This window comes from Maniola jurtina, chromosome 22 (genome assembly GCF_905333055.1).
Source record: "Maniola jurtina chromosome 22, ilManJurt1.1, whole genome shotgun sequence".
NCBI lineage: Eukaryota > Metazoa > Arthropoda > Insecta > Lepidoptera > Nymphalidae > Maniola > Maniola jurtina.
The window spans coordinates 3,208,566-3,230,342 of NC_060050.1; the positions used below are offsets into that span (position 1 = coordinate 3,208,566).

The 21,777-nt window shown below is 34.6% G+C and overlaps 1 protein-coding gene across 2 annotated transcripts in view; it reads right to left on the bottom strand.

Annotated features, from left to right (window-relative positions):
• LOC123876757 (rho GTPase-activating protein 7) overlaps positions 1-21,777 on the bottom strand; it is a 376,179-nt gene that overhangs the window by 339,742 nt on the left and 14,660 nt on the right. Inside the window, exon 1 of one of the 2 annotated variants that reach the window (XM_045923110.1) lies at positions 4,999-5,525. The exons of the other annotated variant lie outside the window; for it this stretch is intronic. Coding sequence (XP_045779066.1) covers positions 4,999-5,083 — 85 coding nt within the window. The 5' untranslated portion in view covers positions 5,084-5,525. Of the gene's footprint in view, positions 1-4,998; positions 5,526-21,777 lie in introns of those variants that run through there. 2 annotated transcript variants of the gene reach the window in all.

Genomic DNA, 21,777 nt, shown 5'->3' on the forward strand with positions numbered 1-21,777 from the left:
TAAATATTGAGTTATTAACCCCCGACCCAAAAAGAGGGGTGTTATGACGTGTGTATCTGTGTATCCGTCTGTGGCATCGTAGCTCCTTAACTAATGAACCAATTTTAATTTAGTTTTTTTGTATGAAAGGTGGCTTGATCGAGAGTGTTCTTAGCTATATTCCAAGAAAATCGGTTTTGCCGTTTGAAAGCTATCAGCTCTTTTCTAGTTACTGTAACCTTCACTTGTCACATAAATTTTTAATTTACACTCGTTTAATACCATTTTTTTGCAATCAATTAGTTGATTCCGGAAAAACCTGTATCGATCGTCATTACAATCGTAATTGCAGTGATTGACTGAATTTAATGGTATTTCTGTTGCAACAATGCATTGCAGCCAAAAATGAGCAAGTGTCGGTCAATCAGAGGTGATTGCGATTGTCACACTGTAGCTGTCATTTTACCTTCGACTTGGTGTTTTGATTACAATTTGAAGATTGGTTGACGTAAAAAAATGTACTTTTCTATATCTATCATTTAAAGTTCTTGAAATAAAATAATCTGAATAGAAACAGAAATGAATCATTAGTTTTTAATGCTAAGTAAATAGGTGTTATGTAAATATTAGTTAGGTACCTACTTATAACATTAATTATACTTGCAGATTTTTATGCAGCATTTGGTTTAGTTTAAGTGGAGTGTTGGATACCTACTAGAATTAGTCTTTTTAAAAAAAAGCGCATTACCAGCTGAATAAGCTTGTTTAAAAAATTAAAGAACACAAAAGCTGTATTTATTTTAGCAGCAGTGTCCTTTAAACTCCTCTGTTAAACTTATAGTTTTAATAAACTTAGTAAATAGCTCCTAGATCCCAATTCTATCAAAATCGACTTTTTATACTTAGCCGCTTTTTAGTTAGCAGCCGTATTGCGGTCTTGAATTTAGATGGGTGTGAACGAGAACAAGTTTATTCAAGATCGAAAATGTTAAGTCATCCATAAAAAGTTTTCAACAAGCTAGATGATAAATAGATAATGTTTAGCCAGACGGCATCTTATTAGGTGTTTGTTTTTCAATGATGTTATTAAAGACATAGAGACAGACTGTGTCGCAAACAAGTCGACCTTGAACTGAAGTTTGAATGTTGAATTGCGTTTCTTATCTATGATTTGGTCGGTACATTTACGAAACTCAATCAATATTTGATCTTGCTTTACGACATGGTTTATTTGGATTACGATATCATTTTAATTTACGAGCTTTTTTCGCCGACTGCTTTCATTGTATGTACATATCAAACAAGGTTATTTCTGTTTCCTTTATTGGAAATAAATAAATAACAATTAAAATAGTTAGCATGCTTCCTTTTCCTTACTATTTTATTTTATTGCTTTAATTTACGGCTTTAGACATACGAATTGAAATGCGTGTCTAAAGTTTAATAAAATACATATTATGTTCCACATCAATATAGATATGTTTTTTCAAGTTCCTTGTTTTTTAAACCACATAAGTTTTCGATACTATTAACACAGCTTGTTTTTTTTAACAGTAAATGTATTGGTGTAGACAAAAAGTAAGAACTGGTTTGTCCATTTTCTAAGCATTAGCAGTAGGTATTTTTGTATAAGTATATTAAAACAAGATAGGTAATACAGCCTAATCTCAATTTCTTTGAATTGCATTGATCTGTTACTTTGAAGCATGCTGCAAATTGGTCTGCAATAAAAGTATTTTTAGAATTATCTCTACTTTTAACTTTAGTTTTTAATATTAGTTATGGTCTTTTGTTGAACAAGGACTTTATAAGGTCAACTGATATGATCTTGCCTAGCAATATTCTCAAAACACAAATTCTTTAAATGCATTATTTAACAATTTGTCCTTTAAGTCAATATTGTGTTTACAAAGAAGTGCCCAAGCTAAATGGGCGGCGGATCGGTGGCAAGAATCTAGTTCACCTTGGCCACTATTTCCTATTTACCTACTGTTGTGTACCAACATCGACATATTCTGAGCGATTTGATTTTCATAATGTTTCCTACTGAATGAAAGAATGAATATACTTTTATTGTACACCACAAAATTAATACAGAAAAACATACAAAACATAACAAAATATAGGCAGGTAAGTACAATTTGGCGGCCTTATCGGTACCTAGCGATCTCTTCCAGTCAACAAAAATAGTGCAAGGATATACCTAGCTAAATAGAGGTAGGTGGTGCGAGTATATATACATTAAGGTATAATATTAAAATAAATAAATACATACATTCCTATTGCCTGTTTTTGATTTTTAAGGTTCACTTATATGACTCCGTAAAATCATGATTAGCCAAATCTATAACAGGTATTCTTTTTTTATGGTGCTACTTCTAATGAAGGTTGGCAATAATTTTGGAAACTTGAATTTTGAATATTGCAGCTAATGAATAATGATTTTGTGCTTTTATTAACCTCACAAGCTCAGGTTTTTAGTCCTAGGATAAAAAAGCAGTATTTTCTTTTCCAAAACAATAATATTTATTGTTAAGAATTTTATTTTACTCATCTTTTCTTTAGTAGGGGTCGCAACCGATGGATGTCTACAATCAGAAACGTTTCGTGTGCCATTGAAAGTCACCGGTTTTGTACCTGTCACTTGTATGCAGCGGCTCCCTAAATCAAAGTCATTTATTCAAATTGGGTACTATTGTACACTTTCCGATTGTCAAGTAATGATGTAGCAGTGATAATGAATTAGTTACGTTAACTTGAAATTAAAGCTACGAGGGTTCGAAACGCACCCAAGTCTGAGAAGAGCCCACAACAAACTCAGTCAAGTATTTTTTTTATCAACAATTTAGAAGATTTATTGATACCACCTATCCTATCGGGGCTTCTATGAACGCTGCATATTCTTATGTCGGGTTGGGAATCCAAAACCTTGAGATCCCAATGTAATTTTATGTACACGTCGTTCTATTTTCTTTACATTTTACAGATGGATCTTGTAGATTCTTTGTGCGATATACCAATTTAGCTATGCGGGTTGAATAATTGGAAATGTGTGTAACCCATAATTGAGATAAATGATATTTTAAAAGAAAAGGAAGTGTAAAATAAAGAATTTTGTTGATTTAACAGTTTACGACTACGGCAAACTGTTCCTGTTAAAGTCATGAAAAGTTTCCTTTTGGGGCCCTTGGACTTTACAATTAATTAGTAGTAAGTTGCTTGATAAGATTAGTTTTCTAATATATATTTTTTACTTTTTGTAGAATTCTAAATAAATGACATTGACGACTACTGCACTAAATGATGTTACTGTCTATGCCATGCGGAATTTTCCAGTCGGTAATATTACATTTTCAATATTTTTATGTTTATTTATAACTTGTAATATAAAAAAACAGTTCTTAAATATTACTACAGGAAGAGAAAGCCTTTTATTTTTTTTGTTACTATTTCATACTTGATAATAATTGATATTAACAATTTAAAATCAAGGAAGCAGTCGGCACTCAGATTGTTATTGCTTTACCGGTAATCATTCTTAAAAATATGACGCATACATAATAATTAATTCCTGTTTCTCGTATTGTAAAATGCAATTGTCGATTCAACTTCGGCTACTGTTTCTAATTATAGCTTATCATTGGATTACAAATTCAATATAATTAGACATTTTTGTAAAAAACGTAAACGTAAACGTAAAAACGTAGAACTACGCCTACTAGAAACGTAGTACAAGGTTCAGAGCAGCGGTGAACAAAATCCAGTTAGCCTGAACAGGGCTCTCTCCGTCACTCGTTTCATACAATCGTAGTTCCAATTTCAGTTGAATATTAAGCAACCAAAGTCCATGAAATTTTGCAGACATACTCGTATTCTAGAAACTAATATCTATACCGTTTCAGCGATTGGGCCGTGAAAACGTAGCAGACAGACAGACAGACACACTTTCCCATTTATAATATTAGTATGGATTAATAAAGTACCTAACTAATATTTCTTAGATATTTTTTTCTTATTGTGGCCTTCTAGCACCAGTGAAACATAAAGATAATTTTTGCATTTAAGAGGATTCCTTTCAATGTAATTTAATAAATCTTGTTTCGACGACTACTTGTATCTAGAAGGTAAACAAGAAATAGGCTTGTACAGTAAGCTTTAGGTAAATTAACTAAGTGTCTCTGGCCTAAGTACTTAGGTACGTTTTAAGTTACGGTCGACGAAAATTAATTAAAATAAATAATTTACAATTGAATGGAATTAAATTGAGTAGAGTTAAATAATAAAAATAAAATCATGAATTTTATATCATACTTGTATATCATGAACTTCCGCAAAATAACGCCTGCTTCTATAATACATTTAAATTCATGAATTCCTCCTAGCACTTTGGTTTTTGTTAATTTTTTATGCATAATATTATGTAGCTTAACTGCAAAAAAGCAAAAAAGTATCTTCTTACATTAAATACTAAATATTTGAGTATCTAATCAATCATTATTTCTTATTAAGTAGCTGTGTGAGTAAAAGATTTCTTAGTCTTTGGAAATGTCATTATCGTTTTAAGTGATTTAGCTGTGGTGGATAGTAGTATATTTTGTAAGCTAGGTACAATACTTAGTTTCTTTTCAGACTATACCTAAATTAGTACTACTACTAACTACTATTTGTATTACTGTAATAACATATTTTTTCTTAGATTTAGGAAGGTCATATTGTTTATTACCTAGTTTGTATTAAATAACCTAAGTATTTATTTATTTAACCGACTGATTATATAAATTAAATTATAACAATTTAGTAATACTAATGTTACTCTACATTTTTCTTTTTCTATTTTACTTACTCTAATCTTATTTAAAACATTATGATTTTTCTTTAGTCGACTATACAATGTTGCGCCTACGTTTTACTAAGTTTTCATTCAAGCGATACGACAAAACAGTACCTACCAACAAGTAGCAAGTAAAATAGGTAAGTAAATAACTTAAGTAAGCACATAGAATACACAAGAAACATTACCGTTTTGTAAGGATAAAGCAAATAGCTCGTCGTCTTGCAGCCATTGCAGCTCGCTAATTATAGACATATCAGCTTCGTACGACATCAATGTGTCATCATAACTGCCAACAACAATCCACCAAACGCACCAAGCTCTAAACAACACTATACAACACTATCGATGACGTTACCATCACAACACTAGACGTCAAAACCGTTAATAAGAAAATCTCGCGCCATAATTTTTCCGCGCATTCGTAAAACACTTTCCCGTGAACGTCAACTTTTGACAACTGATTCGATCGTGTGCAGTTAAACTAAACACTAAACATCACAATCGATGCCGGCATCATCACAACACTAGTTTATAGCGTCAAAAACACGACAAAATTGGCGCCAATACGATTTTCCACGTATAAGCAGGATTTGTAACACACTTTTCCGAAATTCACGCGAACGGAACGTCAATTTTTGACAGCTGATTCGATCGTGAACTCGAGAATCGGGGTAAATGAACGCGGGCACGAGGCACACGTGCAATGCGCGCGGCTCTACCACACTGACTAAAGTTAATACTAGTATACTAAACAGCGAAACATCAGGCGGAATACCGAGTGCGCTAAGCGGGGGGCCCGGCATGTTACGTCCTTAAAACGATACATCATCGATAACTTCTGTACAAAAATCGATAGTGCGACGTCACTAAAGGTGTTTTACACAGAACCGCGATGGCACAGGGACGTGGCTGGGATGTGATCTCACAAAAATAACATACTTATCTATTAACTTATTAATTGGGACTGAGCAGGTGATGTGTGCCAGCCAGATGACTTGTGGGTTGTGGACCAAAATCCACTTCTTTCTGGGCCCCCAAAATCATCAATGCCAGTGTCACAGACATGAATTAGATAAAACAATCATGTAACCCAAAAGAGGTCCAGAATAGGGAGCTGTGGAGAAATCGGTCGTAGGCCTTTGCCAATTGCGGAGCAGAATTTAGTTTCAACTGCTTAGAATAAAAAACCTAGTTCAACTGATTAACTATCTATTTCATTGGCTTATGATTTTCTTATTTAAACGATTTCTTATGCTTGTTCCCTTCCCGCCTCTCCCAGCCAACGATCACTGGTAGAGATCTCTAATCTTATTATAGATCTCTAATCTTCTTGACAATACAGCATTGTAAAGTCGAAATCTCCTGAGGATGCTCCGGTGTCGGGGCGAAACGTGCGTCGAGAGTAGTGGAAAAGTCTTGTGTGGTGTTGCATGTGAATGGTGGTGGCAGTGCTTGCTTGGGAACTTGGCTTTATTGCTTGGTTGGGGAGGTAAGCGGTGCTTAGCTTGTAACTGCATGTTTGACCATACAGATTTATCCTGTTGGCGGATTATAGCAAAATAATTTTTAACTGTTTCTTGCTAGATCTCTAATCTCTTGTCCTTTTTATCTATTTTTGTCAGATTGAGTACACATTGCATAACTACAAAGTTTGAGTAGAGTCTGCATCATACTGTCTTTATAACGAAAAAATCTTTCTTAAACAGAATTCCTTTTAAGAATTAATTTTAGAACATAGTAATTCAATGCAGAGTTTATTTAAATTTTCGCCAATAGATAATGTTTCTATTTCTTAGAGACATATTTATGCACTAGCTGATGCCCGCAGCTTCGCCCGCGTGGATTGGTCAGATCCCCTGCAGCATCAGGATTGAGGAGTTGGACTCCAAATTTTTTATGAAACAATGTCGCAAAGTTCCTCTATCGATTAAAAAAGAAATGACGCAAATCGGTTCAGAAATCTCGGAGATTTCGGTGTACATAGGTAGAAAAACACAACTCCCTTTTTGAAAGTCGGTTAAAAAAGTAGCCTATGTTACTTCCTGGTCAATTTTCTACTTGTCTGTGAAAATCCCGTCAAAATCGGTTCAGCCGTTCCCAAGATTAGCCTTTTCAAACAGACAGACAGACAGACAAACAGACAGACAGACAGACAGACAGACAGACAAAAATTTTAAAAACGTGTGATTCAGTTATAGTATCGTTCAAATAACCATATGACCTTAATATGCGGTAGTTATTTCGAAATTACAGACAGACACTCCAATTTTATTTATTAGTATAGATCATCACCATGTTTTTTTTTCATTTTTGTATAAACGCTCCCTAAATCTGGCTCGCCACCTCGTGCAAGTGCTAACGTCCTGCACTTTACGACGTACAAGGTGTCAGTTAAAATCATTTTGGCAACTTATTTTAATGGTAACTTTATGGTTTTTTTACGGTGCATTTAGACTTGCTCACCTCTTACTTGGGTTTATTCGATGATTAATGTGTCTCCAGCATTGATATAGGTTATTAAAAACTGAAGATGGGTAGGCACAACTAACACAGCTCCTGTAATAAAATAAATAAACCATAACTGTCACAATTTATTGTAGAGAAAGTGACTGAGTGATTAGAAAAGAGATTATCCAAATATAATTTTTAATTTTATTGTTTTAATTGCTAGGTCTCAGGTAATCTACACTCACTAGGCACTAGGTATCTACCGATTTAGATTTCAGGGCATAGGTTTAACAATTTATTTTCAACGTTACATTTAATGAGTGTGCAATAGTTGAAGTAAAAATGGATTTATTAAAACAATAATATGGAGTTTAAGCAACAAAGTTGGTTATTGACTGTTAAAAAAAATGTTCAGTGGACAATACCACAAATTAACGGAGTCCTAGTGCATTGAAAATGTTGATTTGGAAATTGCAAAGATATCAATGAACTATTATCCATAATGGCATAATTTTTATTTATTACTATCTTGTGTCGATAAATCAATGCAATACGTTTTACAAAACGTACTAACAAACTGATGTGAGGTAATTAGATATATTATAAAAGTATAGATTTCATTAAATCAATCATAATAATATATGTATATCGCTTAGTATATATTTTCACACATTAGATTTTTAAGAGATACATGGACAAAGCCTTTACAATTATTACCTGTTTTTGTCATCTAAGACTTCACGTGAAACTCTTTGTCTAGATTTTTCTATATCAATGTCCTCCCAGCTTCATAATACTTTGTTGTGGGAAATCGTTATAAAAATATTTATCGTTTATTTTACCTGGTATTATTTTATTAGCATATTGAGTACCTATTTATTTTTGTTTACTGTTTGTATAATTACAAAATATTAATTTATTGTATTTATTTATATTGCTGCAATAAACATTTACAAAGATTTATTGATGCAAATCAATTAGTTTTATGAACATGGAAACCATATTATTTTATTTTCAGTGAAGAAGAAGTAGAAGGAAAAAAAACTGATCAATAAAAGTAACGGTTAATATGCATTTCACCATAATTTTGATAGGTAGATAGACCGATAAACATTTTTTAACCCCCGACCCAAAAATAAAGATGTTATAAGTTTGATCTGTGTATCTGTCTGTGACCTCGTAGCGCCTAAACGAATGAACCGATTTTAATTTAGTTTGTTTTTTAAACAAACCTTTTAAAGTAAGTAACGGAAAACTTATCTATTTGAACAGAAAAGAAGTCTTTCTTTAACCGATTGGTTTTGTTTAAAGTGAAATGCCAAATTTATAACTGTACCGTTTTGTGATAGTAAAGATTACTTCCTTAGAGATTACTAAACTACTTCCGCAAAAAACCGAACAAGCATAACGCCAAAGGAAAACCGTAAACGTATCAATACGTATTATATTCTGTGAAAATTTCAATTCTCTACCTATTTCGGTTTACAAGATACAGCCCGCTAACAGACGGATGGACGGATGGCGGAATCTTAGTACATAATAGGTTCCTTAATCAAAGTTGTAAGTATTTTTAAATTAACTTAACTTTTATTTACCAAATGTTGTTATCATTAAAGCTTTGATAGTGACACTTAAAACATTATCATGGAATGAAAAATGACGAAACTTCTTGCGTCATAAACTTACGAAAGTCCAACTTTTCGGGCGAGCTTTAACTTTTTTGTAAGATAAAAACGTCTTTTGACCTGATAAGGCGGTGTATTTAACTAGGCTAAGGTATCCAAACAATCCCTATTTAATGTTGAAGAAGAAGTAAGGATCACACTAATATTATAAAGGCGAAAGTTTGTATGTGTGTGTGTGTGTGTGTGTGTGTGTGTATGTTTGTTACTCCTTCACGCAAAAACTACTGGACGGATTTGGCTGAAATTTGGAATGGAGATAGATAATATCCTGGATTAGCACATAGGCTACTTTTTATCCCGGAAAATCAAAGAGTTCCCACGGGATTTCGAAAAACCTAAATCCGCGCGGGCGAAGTCGCGGGCATCGGCTAGTTAATAAATAAAATAAAATATAAGTAAAAAAAATCTTTATTTGAGGCACACTGCAGTAAAGAGAGCATCCTTATTATAACAGGCGTAAAATATTTAAAAAATAATAGGTTCTAAAATTAAAATAAAATAAAGATAAAAAACAAATACAATAGTTTATTAGGTCTACTGTCTAATATTTCTATCTTTACTTTTGATTCGTAGAGTTTATGGTAGAGCGTGCAACATGTAGGTATGTACCGCCTGCGTTTCCGCTACTACACATGCAGGAAAAGCAAGCAATACGCCACCACCATGCCACCATTTTATAAGTTTAGGTTAACATAATATTACTTACTAGCTGATGCCCGCAGCTTCGCTCGCGTGGATTGGTCAGATCCCCTGCAGCATCAGGATTGAGGAGTTGGAATCCAAATTTTTTATGAAACAATGTCGCAAAGTTCCTCTATCGATTATTAAAAAAGAAATGACGCAAATCGGTTCAGAAATCTCGGATATTTCGGTGTACATAGGTAGAAAAACACAACTCCCTTTTTGAAAGTCGGTTAAAAAAGTAACCTATGTTACTCCCTGGTCAATTCTCTACTTGTCTGTGAAAATCCCGTCAAAATCGGTTCAGCCGTTCCGAAGATTAGCCTTTTCAAACAGACAGACAGACAGACAAAAATTTTAAAAACGTGTGATTCAGTGTTGGTATCGTTCAAATAACAATATGAGCTTAATATGAGGTAGTTATTTCGAAATTACAGACAGACACTCCAATTTTATTTATTAGTATAGATTAGCTTTACTCGTAGGCTAGATTGTAATCCTAATTAAATTCAGCTGCTGTCAGTACTCTAGGGTTATATAAAAAAAAAATGCCACCATACAAACTCTCTAACACACACTCCATGCCTCCGATGCCTGAGCATCCTCAGAAGTAGGTAGGTACCTACTTAGCACACTAAACTTGATTAGGATTAATACTATTTTTATGCAGGATGTAGGTACAAAGTCATTTAAATAGATAAACAGAAAAAAAGAGTTTTAGCGAAGGAAGTCGCTTGATAATAAAACTTGTTTTTAAATAAGTTATAGGTACGTATACTATACTATACTATACTATTACCTACTGTTCAACAATAAAAAATACACGTTTATATAATGTTACCTACAAGGAAACAAATTATATTATAAAACAAGAACAATTAATTATAATTGACTGTTTTACTTGAATATTAACAGGGCTATCTCCGTCACTCGCTTCATACAATCGTAGTTCCAATTTCATTAGAATATTAAGCAACCAAAGTCCATGAAATTTTGCAGACATATTCTAGAAACTAATATCTGTGTCTGTGGTGTTTTAGATTTTTCTAAAAATATGTAGTTTTAAAATTACAGGGTCTCAAAGATTTGTATGTAAATTTTTAAGACCGCGTAACTTTGAAACCGAATATTTTAACAGAAATCTGGAAAACCACAGACATAGATATTAGTTTCTAGTATATGTCTGCAAAATTTGATGGACTTTGGTTGCTTAATATTCAAATGAAATTGGAACTACGTTTGTATGAAGCGAGTGACGGAGAGACCCCTCTTAATGTATACCTATGGCTTGTAGTTATTTATCTATGACAAATTCCATTAGGTAGCTACTAAGTACAATAAATTATTGATTAATACCTACATAATATTAATAATAAATTGATTATTAGATCTATTAATAGACAAATAAACGTGCTTCGTAATTAGTGTTTTAATTTTATTAATTTATTGACGTATTTAAGTAACATACCCAGACGTAAGATAATAAATAAAATAATAATACTTATAATTAGTTTTTTATTATAATTGTATTTTTATTTTTACTTATAGGAAAAGTTACTTCAGGGAAACTTCAGGATTCGAAATTCGAAATCTGGGAATTGGACCTGGAGCGCCTTTGACCGCTAGTCCACGGTTCACTTACCAAGTGTCCCCAAGTGCAAATTCCTCCAAGGGTCAAATTTCGCTTCGGGACCCAAGGAGACAAAGGTTGTAGCTGTGGCTGTACTTCTAACAATCGTCTACACATACCTAGCCATTCAAAGTGTACCAATTTTGTAAAAGTATTCGCTTACGGCCTTCAAAGCAGCACGCTAATTCCAACACCCATTGAAGACTTGAATCATAGCTGTCAATTGCGTCATTTCTCTAATTGGCGAGTCATGCGCAGAATGTTTGCGCGAATATCCTCACGGCATGTAACGCTGAAGAGATGGTGGCAATTTGGATCATCATCATCATCATCCCATAGCCGGCTCACTACTGAGGACGAGGCCCGTCTCAGACTGAAAAGGCTAAGGCCATAGTCTACCAATCATGCCCAAGTTCGTATTGGGAGTCTTAGCACACCTATGAGAACACTATGGAGAATTCTCAGGCATGTAGATTTCCTCACGATGTTTTCCTTAACCGTTAAAGCAGGTGAGATTTTTATTGTTTAAAAAGGGCATAGCTTCGAAAAGTTATAGGTGCGTGCCTGAGATCGAACCCCCGACCTTTCAAATATGACGCTGACGTTTTAACCACTATACTATCACCGAAATTGAGATACTATATTCTTATCCATTGAAGACTTGGATCATAGCTGTCAATTGCGTCATTTCTCTAATTGGCCAGTCATGCCAGAGTGTTTGCGCGTTTTTATGAATATCCTCACGCCATGTAACTATTAGCTGAGGAGATGGTGGCAATATGGACATTGCGATCTTATCTTCTAAATTATCAATGACTAAATGATGCCCTCGACTTCGTCCGCGTAGATTTAGGTTTTACAAATCCCGTAAGAACTCTTTGATTTACTGCGATGAAACCTCTCTGTACCTACAAATCGGTCAAATGGATAGACCCTTAAGAATCCAGTAGGAACTCTTTGATTTTCCGGGATAAAAATGCCTATTTCCCTCTTCGGGATGTAAGCTAGCTCCTTACCTTTCAACCAATTCGGTTAAAATGTTGGGCCGTGAAAAGCTAACAGACAGACAGACAGGCAGACATACATACTTACTTTTGTATCTATAATATTAGTATGGATTAGTATTAGTACCTAGTACATATTTCATAGAGAAAAATAGTAAAATCATTCAGTAAGTCTTTTTCATTAGTATATTATGTTAAAAATATATCCAAAATTAAGGTAGGGTTTTTAGGACTTAGCTGAGCCACATTTATTAGTAGTGTACTGATTCCTTCACAATTCCTGAAAATGTTAGATTGTGCGAGAGAGAAGGAATCTGAAAACACAACGCCTTAATTCCACCTGCTCCCTAACTACGAAGTACGAATATCGCCATTGGCCGCTTTTTGTGCGTTCGCGCAGATTGGAGACGGGTTCGTAGAAAAACTGACCATTGAATGAAGGCCGTGGGTGGACTGGTTATGAAGCATTCATATTTTAACAACCTCCCTGATGCTGCGATGCGATAGCTCACTCGAAGATTGTTGGTTTGACTCCCGGTACTATTTGCCTCGAGTCTAGTTGAGTTGAAAGACAAGGTTTTGCCACAGCATAAAACCAACGTAGATGTAACCTTGGAAGCTCTTGGAAAGGCCTTCGTCCAGCAGTGGACGCTTACAGGCTGATGGAATGGAAGATGTAACCCCGATCAAGATACAACGGCATTCATAATACCGTTTGACGTTAGACGATTTTAACCCCAATTCAATTGGCTTTAGACGTTAACCGTTTAAGTGTAGCCACTCAGTTTAAAGGTTGAATATCGCGATAATTATGGCGTTGTTGGGCATTGACGCTAACCTTAACGTAGCCGCAACATAACAGAAAAATTCAATAGGTTCCAAAACATTTTTTGCCCGACCCGGGAAGCGAACTCGGGACCTTGTCATCTGCAGTCTAACTGCACTAGATCAACGAGTCAGTTAGTTTTTTTTTTTTTTTTTAATAACAAATAATTTATTTCCACAAAATATTAATATTGTTATAAAATAACTAAGTACAATTAAATTTACATCTTATTAAATACCTACAATCCTAAGTACTTACAACAAAGTGAACTGTAAGCATATACAATTAGTAAGGTAACTTAGTTATTAAGACAATTTTGTCAATTTTGAGTGTTGCAAGATCAAGGACTGGCTATCCTAGCTAGATTTTTATATCTGTGTTAAGGATAGCCAGCCCTCTCCCTCAGTTAAAGTTCGTCGTAACATAACCTGCAGTTTGTAAGTTTTGTAGTTCACGTCCCAAAAGTCGGTGAGGCATGTATGTCAGTCTCATTACCCCTCTTCCGCGCGATCGCCGATCGTTACGTAAAAAGGTTATTGTGTTTCGACAGGAAATTACTGACACGGCGCGTGCGCGAAAGTAAACTTAATACGACAATGTTGCGCGGCCCAAGAGGTTAGCTGAAGCGACAAAATCCATCAAAAATGTCTCTGTCTGTTTGCTAGCATTTCACAACCCAACAGTTTAAGGGACAAGCGACGGGTCTGCCCGCGAAATTCAAATTTTATTTGGTTTTTCAAATTTGTGAACTAATACGACAAAGTAAGCTTATGGCATTCTAGTTGCGTCAATGGCAGTATCATTTCCACGTGTTTATATAAAAATATTTACTTGATAAGGTCCAGTTTAAGAAATTAGCTCTAGTATCGACTAATTTGTGAGTTACGGTCGATACTAGAGCTAATGTTAATAAAAACTTTACCATTAGAATACGTCCAAATTATTTTATGGAAAAAATCATACTTATTTCTTTTATCGATTAATGTTGAAACTTATTCTATTTCAAGGAAATTCAATTTTACGGTCTATGAATTTCACGATTCATAATATTAGTATTGGTAGATTGGCACACCATTCGAACTTTTTATTATTCCCATTTATTCCTATTGACTCCAACAATTTACATTATTTTTGTAATGTTGCTTTATCATCATTGCCAGCATCCTGTGGCATCTGTTAGAAATACATTTTTACTAGCGTTTTACATACAAGATATCATATACAGTGTTGAACAAGTTATTTTTATTAATATTAATATTAGAGTCTATAAGAATAGACTTGTAGTATGACCTTTTCTATAGGAATTAATTTTCCTCCACCAAAGACTATAAGATTAGGTATTGCTTTGTCTCAGGCTGAGATTTATAGAGCGCACTTTGACTTTGCTCAGACTTAAGACACTGTTAAAATGAGACAGCGTTATACCGCTCGCATAAATCTGTCTCGTTTTAACTGAAACTTAAGTCTAAGCAAAGTCAAAGTGCGCTCTATAGATTTCAACCTCAGACAATTTTAATTTTGTCTCATCATCGACAAGTTTTTTGAGATCTCGCAAACTCAAAACATCAATCTAGGTGCTCCGTATCACATTCAAAACAAACTGGGATTAGGTTATAACTTGTAAACACATCAGCGGGTCGAATAAAATTGAAACAAGTGTAAATTTAAAATTTATAACACCCCCGACAAGTGAAGGTTACAGTAATAACTAGAAAAGAGCTGATAACTTTCAAACGGCTGAACCGTATTTCTTGGATTATAGCTAAGAACACTCTCGATCAAGCCACCTTTCAAACAAAAAAAACTAAATTAAAATTGGTCCATTAGTTTAGGCGCTACGGTGCCACAGACAGATACACAGATACACAGATACACACGTCAAACTTATAACACCCCTCTTTTTGGGTCGGGGGTTACTAAAATAGAAGAGACTATCGGCACAAAGAGAAATGTCAATAATGTTAGCTGAAAGCTCTTGACTTAGCTACGTCAACACCTAGGGTAAAATGTTTGAAACACATTCGATAGGGTTACTTTACGTGTGAAAACAGAGCTTCCGTAAAGCTCCCCTATTCTAGCCATTTTATGACTCACCCCTATATTGATCTCTATTGCACCCGCTACAGTCCGTACCATAGAGAAAGAGACGTAAAATGATACAATGAATAGAAGGAATTTCATAATAAGACACCAAAAAATGATATTTATAAAACAAGTCCCCTTATTGTACGTGCAGATACCCGATCGCTAAACAGAAATGAATGGATACGCTTGGATACTAAATTTTGAAATAATATTAGTTGTCTATTATACCTACTCTAGTTTTCCTTAGCTAACTTAAGATAAACTTAAGATAACTTAAGATAAGACTTAAGATAATCTTCTCGAAGAAATGCGTAAGCGACGCAATTTGCCTGGCGCTTTAGACCTTTTTAAGTTAGGTTTTTCACTCGTATCATCATTTTGTGTGGAGGCGGAGAAGGCGATTTATCAGCGTCCACATTTCCGCTCCATACGTCATCACAGGTAGGTCACATTCGGAATATTTTGCCTTTAGGCGTTGCTAAACAAATAATGGTAACTGGTAGTAAACCTGCTTCAATCTTAGACTGCATCGTCACTTACCATCAGGTGAGAACGCAATCCAGGGCTATTTTATAGTAGAACTAGCTTTTGCCCGCGACTTCGCCCGCGTGGACCTCACAAATTACAACTCCCTATTTTACTCCTTTAGGGGTTGGATTTTCAAAAATCCTTTTTTTAGCGGATGTGTATGTCACAACATGCCTTTCAGTCTGATCCGTCCAGTAGTTTGAACTGTGCGTTGATTGATCAGTCAGTCAGTCAGTCAGCTTTTCCTTTTATGTACATAGATTTAAAAAAATATAAGTCTAAAATCGTCGATCTTATGTCGACTCAACACATCCCCTGTTCGATGCAACGACCGGACAAGGCTTCTTTGTGTCTAATTACAAGAGAAAGAAAACATTGAAAGAGAACTTAAAAACCTGCGAGCTGCGACCCTCCGACAAATTGGCAATGTGATTCATCATGCAATACGATATTTTACCATACACTAGCTATGCGTTCTGGTTTCACTTATGTTTTCCATCTTTTTAGCGAGCAGAGGTCCTTTTTAGTATGGAAGGAAAAGTTTTTCTGTCCCTTCGTCTTTTAACCGACTTCGAAAAAAGGAGGAGGTTCGTCGGAATCTTTTTTTTTTGTGATGAAAATTTTCGTCAGCTACTTTGTCTAATACTACTTTAAAATCATTTCCATCTGGTGAAATTATTATTTTTCTTTACAGTGATTTCACAGGATGTTTTTGACGAAAAGTGATATCTGTTTGCTGTTTTGCTACGCACTTATTTTATGCATTAAAATTTTAATAATAATCCAGAACTTGATCATAATATTTTATTTAAATTATATAACAAAGTGGATAGCGCTTATATTATTATTTTTATAGGTGGTTTTTCAAGTAATGTTAATTTTCGCAATTAAGGTATGATTGTGAGTTCCGAAAAGGCTTTTCACCTAATTTTCACATACTAAATACCTGTGAAATGGCCGACCTCTAGTTTTGAGGATCAGTTAGGTCCCCACCTCAAAAAATAGATAAATTATATAAATAATAAAAGATCAATGGAAAGTCGTTTGCCTATAAAGGATTGCAATATATTATTAAAAGCGAAATTAATTTGATTTTGTACTTTCAAAATTGTATTAGATAAGGGGAAGTTCTCCATTGTAGAGCCTTTGTAGAGCACGTTTAAGCATTAATCATTGACATAAATTTAATATAGGTACTTAATATAAAAAACCGGCCAAGTGCGAGTCAGACTCGCGCACTGAGGGCTCCGTACTCGGGTATTTTTCCAACATTTTGCAAGATAAATCAAAAACTATTATACATAAAAATCTGTTTTAGGATGTACAGGTAAAGGCCTTTCATATGATACCCCATGGCAATTGGTATATTATCTTACTTTGAAAATTAAAACACATTTTAATTTTTTTTTAATGATGTAACCACAAATTCGGGGTTTTCAGATTTATTCCTGTACTTGTGCTATAAGACCTACCTACCTGCCAAATTTCATGATTCTAAGTCAACGGGAAGTACCCTATAGGTTTTCTTCACAGACACGACGGACGGACGGACAGACAGACATACAAACAGATGGACAGACAGACAGACAGACAGACAACAAAGTGATCCTATAAGGGTTCCGTTTTTCCTTTTGAGGTACGGAACCCTAAAAATTAAAATTCAGACCGATCCGTTCAGAGTGTGAGCTGTGCGTTGATAAATCAGTCAGTCAGTCACCTTTTTCTTATATATATGTATTTGAGAACTATTGTTCTTTTGATATGTTACAGATTAGTTAGTAAACTTGCCATTTGGACAGTTCCTATCGTGTCTCGCTCCCGAACGATTGTTTTTTAGACTTCTCCGTTGGCCAACTAGGTTTATGTCTCTGTGGACTGCCGTTTTATAGTTAAATAAGTACTTTAAATTGGTATTTTACAATATGCAAACGATGCAAACGTGACATTTACACTCTTACGTGCTGTATTCGTGAAATATTCATGCAATTAACAACGCCAGTCGAATCCGTTTTGTAACAAAAATTCTATAGCAGTCCCATGAATAAAATATTGTTGACAGTTTGGCGATAGCTCATTGGAAAATAGCTTTGAAAATAGGCCTTTAGTGTTGTTGCTGGTTAGATATATTTTAATTTTTAAGTGAATCAGCCGAGAATCGAGTTATAACGATTAACGATTCGATTATAGGCTAATGGCTGATACAAATTTCATTATATCACATTTGATTTTCACGAGTATTTAACCATAAAATCATTAAACATACATTCATAAGGCATTCCGAACCAGTGGTTTAGTTTGACTATTCAAAATTATTTGTAAAAGATTAATTGAATGAAAAATATGTTTATTTATTTAATTTATTTATTTTATTTATAATCATACCTACATAATATAACAATATTATAAATATAGGTGCCTATACTTGCGTTCAAGAAATAAGATTCTACTTTCAAGGCATGTAAATCTCAAATGATAAAAATATGGCATATTAACGTCTCAACTCATCTTCGGGCAAATAAATTACTAATTTTATTTTATTCTATAGAAAATAGTACAATGGGCTACCTAAGTATAATATTCTTGGTAGCACTTCGCCTTAACACCGCAATTTATCAATATCGAAAAAGATTTCTAAACATTATACCGAAGCGTCGGATTTTCCAATACATTTCGCAAAGTGGAGCTATCAATTAAATAATAAAATTTATATGCCCCTTAATAAGACGGCTCGCGGCAATTTTATAATCGCGTTAACGTAATCAATAACTTACATAAATTCTTGTGTTAATGCATAGAAATCGATGATATATAACTTGACTAGAACGATTATTTAAGTTTAAGTTCTTTAATCAGGTACCTACCTAACAAGTGAAAACCGGCCAAATGCGACTCAGACTCGCGCACCGAGGGTTCCGTACTCGGGCTATTTTTCCGAGATTTTGCACGATAAATTAAAAACTATTATGCATAAAAATAAATAAAAATCTGTTTTAGAATATACAGGTAAAGCCCTTTCATATGATACGCCAATTGGTATAGTTATCTTACTTTGAAAATTGAAACACATTTTAATTTTTTGTCGTAATGTTAATGTTGTAACCACAAATTCTTGGTTTTCTTTTACTACTCCTACTCCTTAAATTATTCCTTTACTAGTGCTATAAGAGCTACCTACCTGCCAAATTTCATGATTCTAAGTCAACGGGACGTACCCTATAGTTTTTCTTGACAGACACGATGGACGTACGGACAGACAGACAGATAGACAGACAACAAAGTGATCCTATAAGGGTTCTGTTTTTCCTTTTGAGGTACGAAACCCTAAAAATTAGCAACTTTACAGAGCAAAAAAACTAGCTGTTTTCAAAGGTTTGGATTGTTATGATGGATAAAATATACAGGTGCTCCTCTGTCTGGTCTGTCCGTCTGTCAGCGGGCTGTATCTCGTGAACCGTAATACGTAGAGAGTGGAAATTTTCACAGAATGTGTATTTCTATTCCCGCTAAAACAACAAAAAATAAAAATTCCAAAATGGCCGCCATGAAAATTAAAAAACTTAAAAAAGTTATTTCAAATACGATGGTACGGAACCCTTCGCGTGTGAGTCCGACTTGAACATGACCTTTTTTTTAATTTCGAGTTTTTATTAGACGTTTTCGTGTCTGCACTAACGACGACGAAACGACGCGTTTCTCGATTCTCTAGCGAATGGCTTCGAAATGTTAAAACGCCCAAAAAAGACTTGGATAAGTACGTGGTGTTAGAAATTATACGATATAGCTAATCTAGCACATTTGTATTTCATAGCGATTACTTCCTGACTACAACTATCCTAATCCAAGCCTGTCGAGCTACACGACGCACGCGCAATAATTACCATACAATGAGTGCGTGCTAGCGCGCATCAATGAGGAGATAGGGTGACCATGATCACTCTTTATTGTCTCATTAGCTGATGCTCGCCACTTAGGCTGAGATCTATAGACCGAACTTTGACTTTGCTCAGACTTAAGATACTGTTGAAACGAGACAGCGTTATACCGCTGGCATAAGTCTGTCTCGTTTTAATTGTAACTTAAGTCTAAGCAAAGTCAAACTGCGCTCTACAAATTCAACCTTAGACTTAACATACTGTTAAAACGAGACCAAAGTATACCGCTGGCGTAAAACTATCTCGATTTAACTGATACTTAAGTCTAAGCAAAGTCAAAGTGCGCTCTATGCATTTCAACATTAATTCGCGTGTTTTTAGGTTTTTAAAAATCCCGTTAAACAAAGTAAAAACTTTTTATCCCGGAAAAATCAATGAGTTCCATTGATTTTTCTGGGATAAGAAGTCACTCTTCAGATATTTACTATCTATATGCACGCACGTCAATCTGTTGATCTGTCGCGACGTGATTGAAGGACCAACCAATAAACAAACACACTTTCACATTTATAAGAAAAATAACACCTCGTCGCCACACGTGAGTCCATCTAATTAATAACTATAATTGGGAGTAACAATATTAGCTGCATCTAACTTTGATGCAAACATAAAGGTTAGATTAAAATGTAAGGACTTTATGATTTAAGTAGTAGGTAATTCTATGTAAGTTTCCTTCAATAATTCTGGGTGCCGCTTACATAACTGACCCCGTAATAGAAAAAAACAGACAGACAGACAACAAAGTGATCCTATAAGGGTTCCGTTTTTCCTTTTGAGGTACGGAACCCTAAAAACAAAAGTATTCTTTGCCAAACGTTTTTTCCACGCACATATAAACTGTGGAATCAACTCCCTTCTGCTGTGTTTCTATTAGATTACAACATGGGGTTATTGAAGGGGCGGACCAACACATACCTGAGAGCGGTTCTTCTGGTACTGCAAATGTTCATGGGCAGCGGTGATCACTTGACATCAGGTGACCCGCCTGCTCGTCTGTTCGCTATTTTTATTTAAAAAGAAAGAAGTGAAAGCTTAAAACTATGAAATAGTGGATTTTTCCCAGATTCCTTGACTATCCTGGTCACCCTACACATAGCATCGGTCCTTAACCCTGCCCTATGTTTATCCGACTGACTGTTCACCTCACTCATTACATTTTCCTGCTCCATCCCTGCACTTTGATGCAGATGCAGTGTGTATAGTGACAGTTTAATTTAACTATGCATTCCTTAGGCTACCTGTCCACTGAAGCGTATCGAGGACGTTCAAAGCAAAATGAATATGCCATACTGTTGTAAGCTTGGCCCATATTAATTATCTATAAAACATAGTTGGCGCCACTCAAATCATAACATCATATTAGAAGGCGTCATTGATTGGCTGAAGTTGTTCAACATCTGATCGATAAACGTACTGTATATAAAATTCTTATAGTTTTTAGTTGATGAATTGTAGCATAATAAAGGATAATATTTGTAATCAATATATAAGATGAAAACATCTTTATTACTTAGATGATTTGTGAAACGAGCTTGATGATTTGTATATTAGTCACTAAGTTTATTCATTGTACAATTTGGATTGGCCGATAACGATAAGATAAAAAGGGGAGTGGCTAATAAACGTGGAGAGGTTACCTGTAAGAGTGGTTTTAAAACGACGACATTCAAAAATATACTAACGTAAGAGGAACAACATTTATTTGACACAAATGTAAAAGTTAATAAATTTAAATATGAAATAAAAGTGTAATAATTTATCATAAAGATTGTGTTTGTGATTTCGTCAGACCTTACCCAAAAGGTCAGAAGAGGGACATCAAGAAAATATAATATTTTCTTGTCACGCTCACGACTCAGAGAAACAAGTGGAAATATACAGAGGAACGAGAAAGAAGTGGAGGTCTAGTAGACCACAGACATTTTGGAGCACAAGGCCAATATTTGGGCCTCAATATATCAAAGTACCTAGTCATGGCATCAAAGGATTTCTGGATAAACGGGTAGGATCTTTCCATGATTTTATTTTTATTGATACCTATTAATGGTAATTTTTTTTTTATTTGTGTGGGTTTTCGTTTTGTTTGTTCTACATTTAGTTATCATTTTGTTAGAAAGCTTTGCTCCGAGTTGGAATGGAAATTAT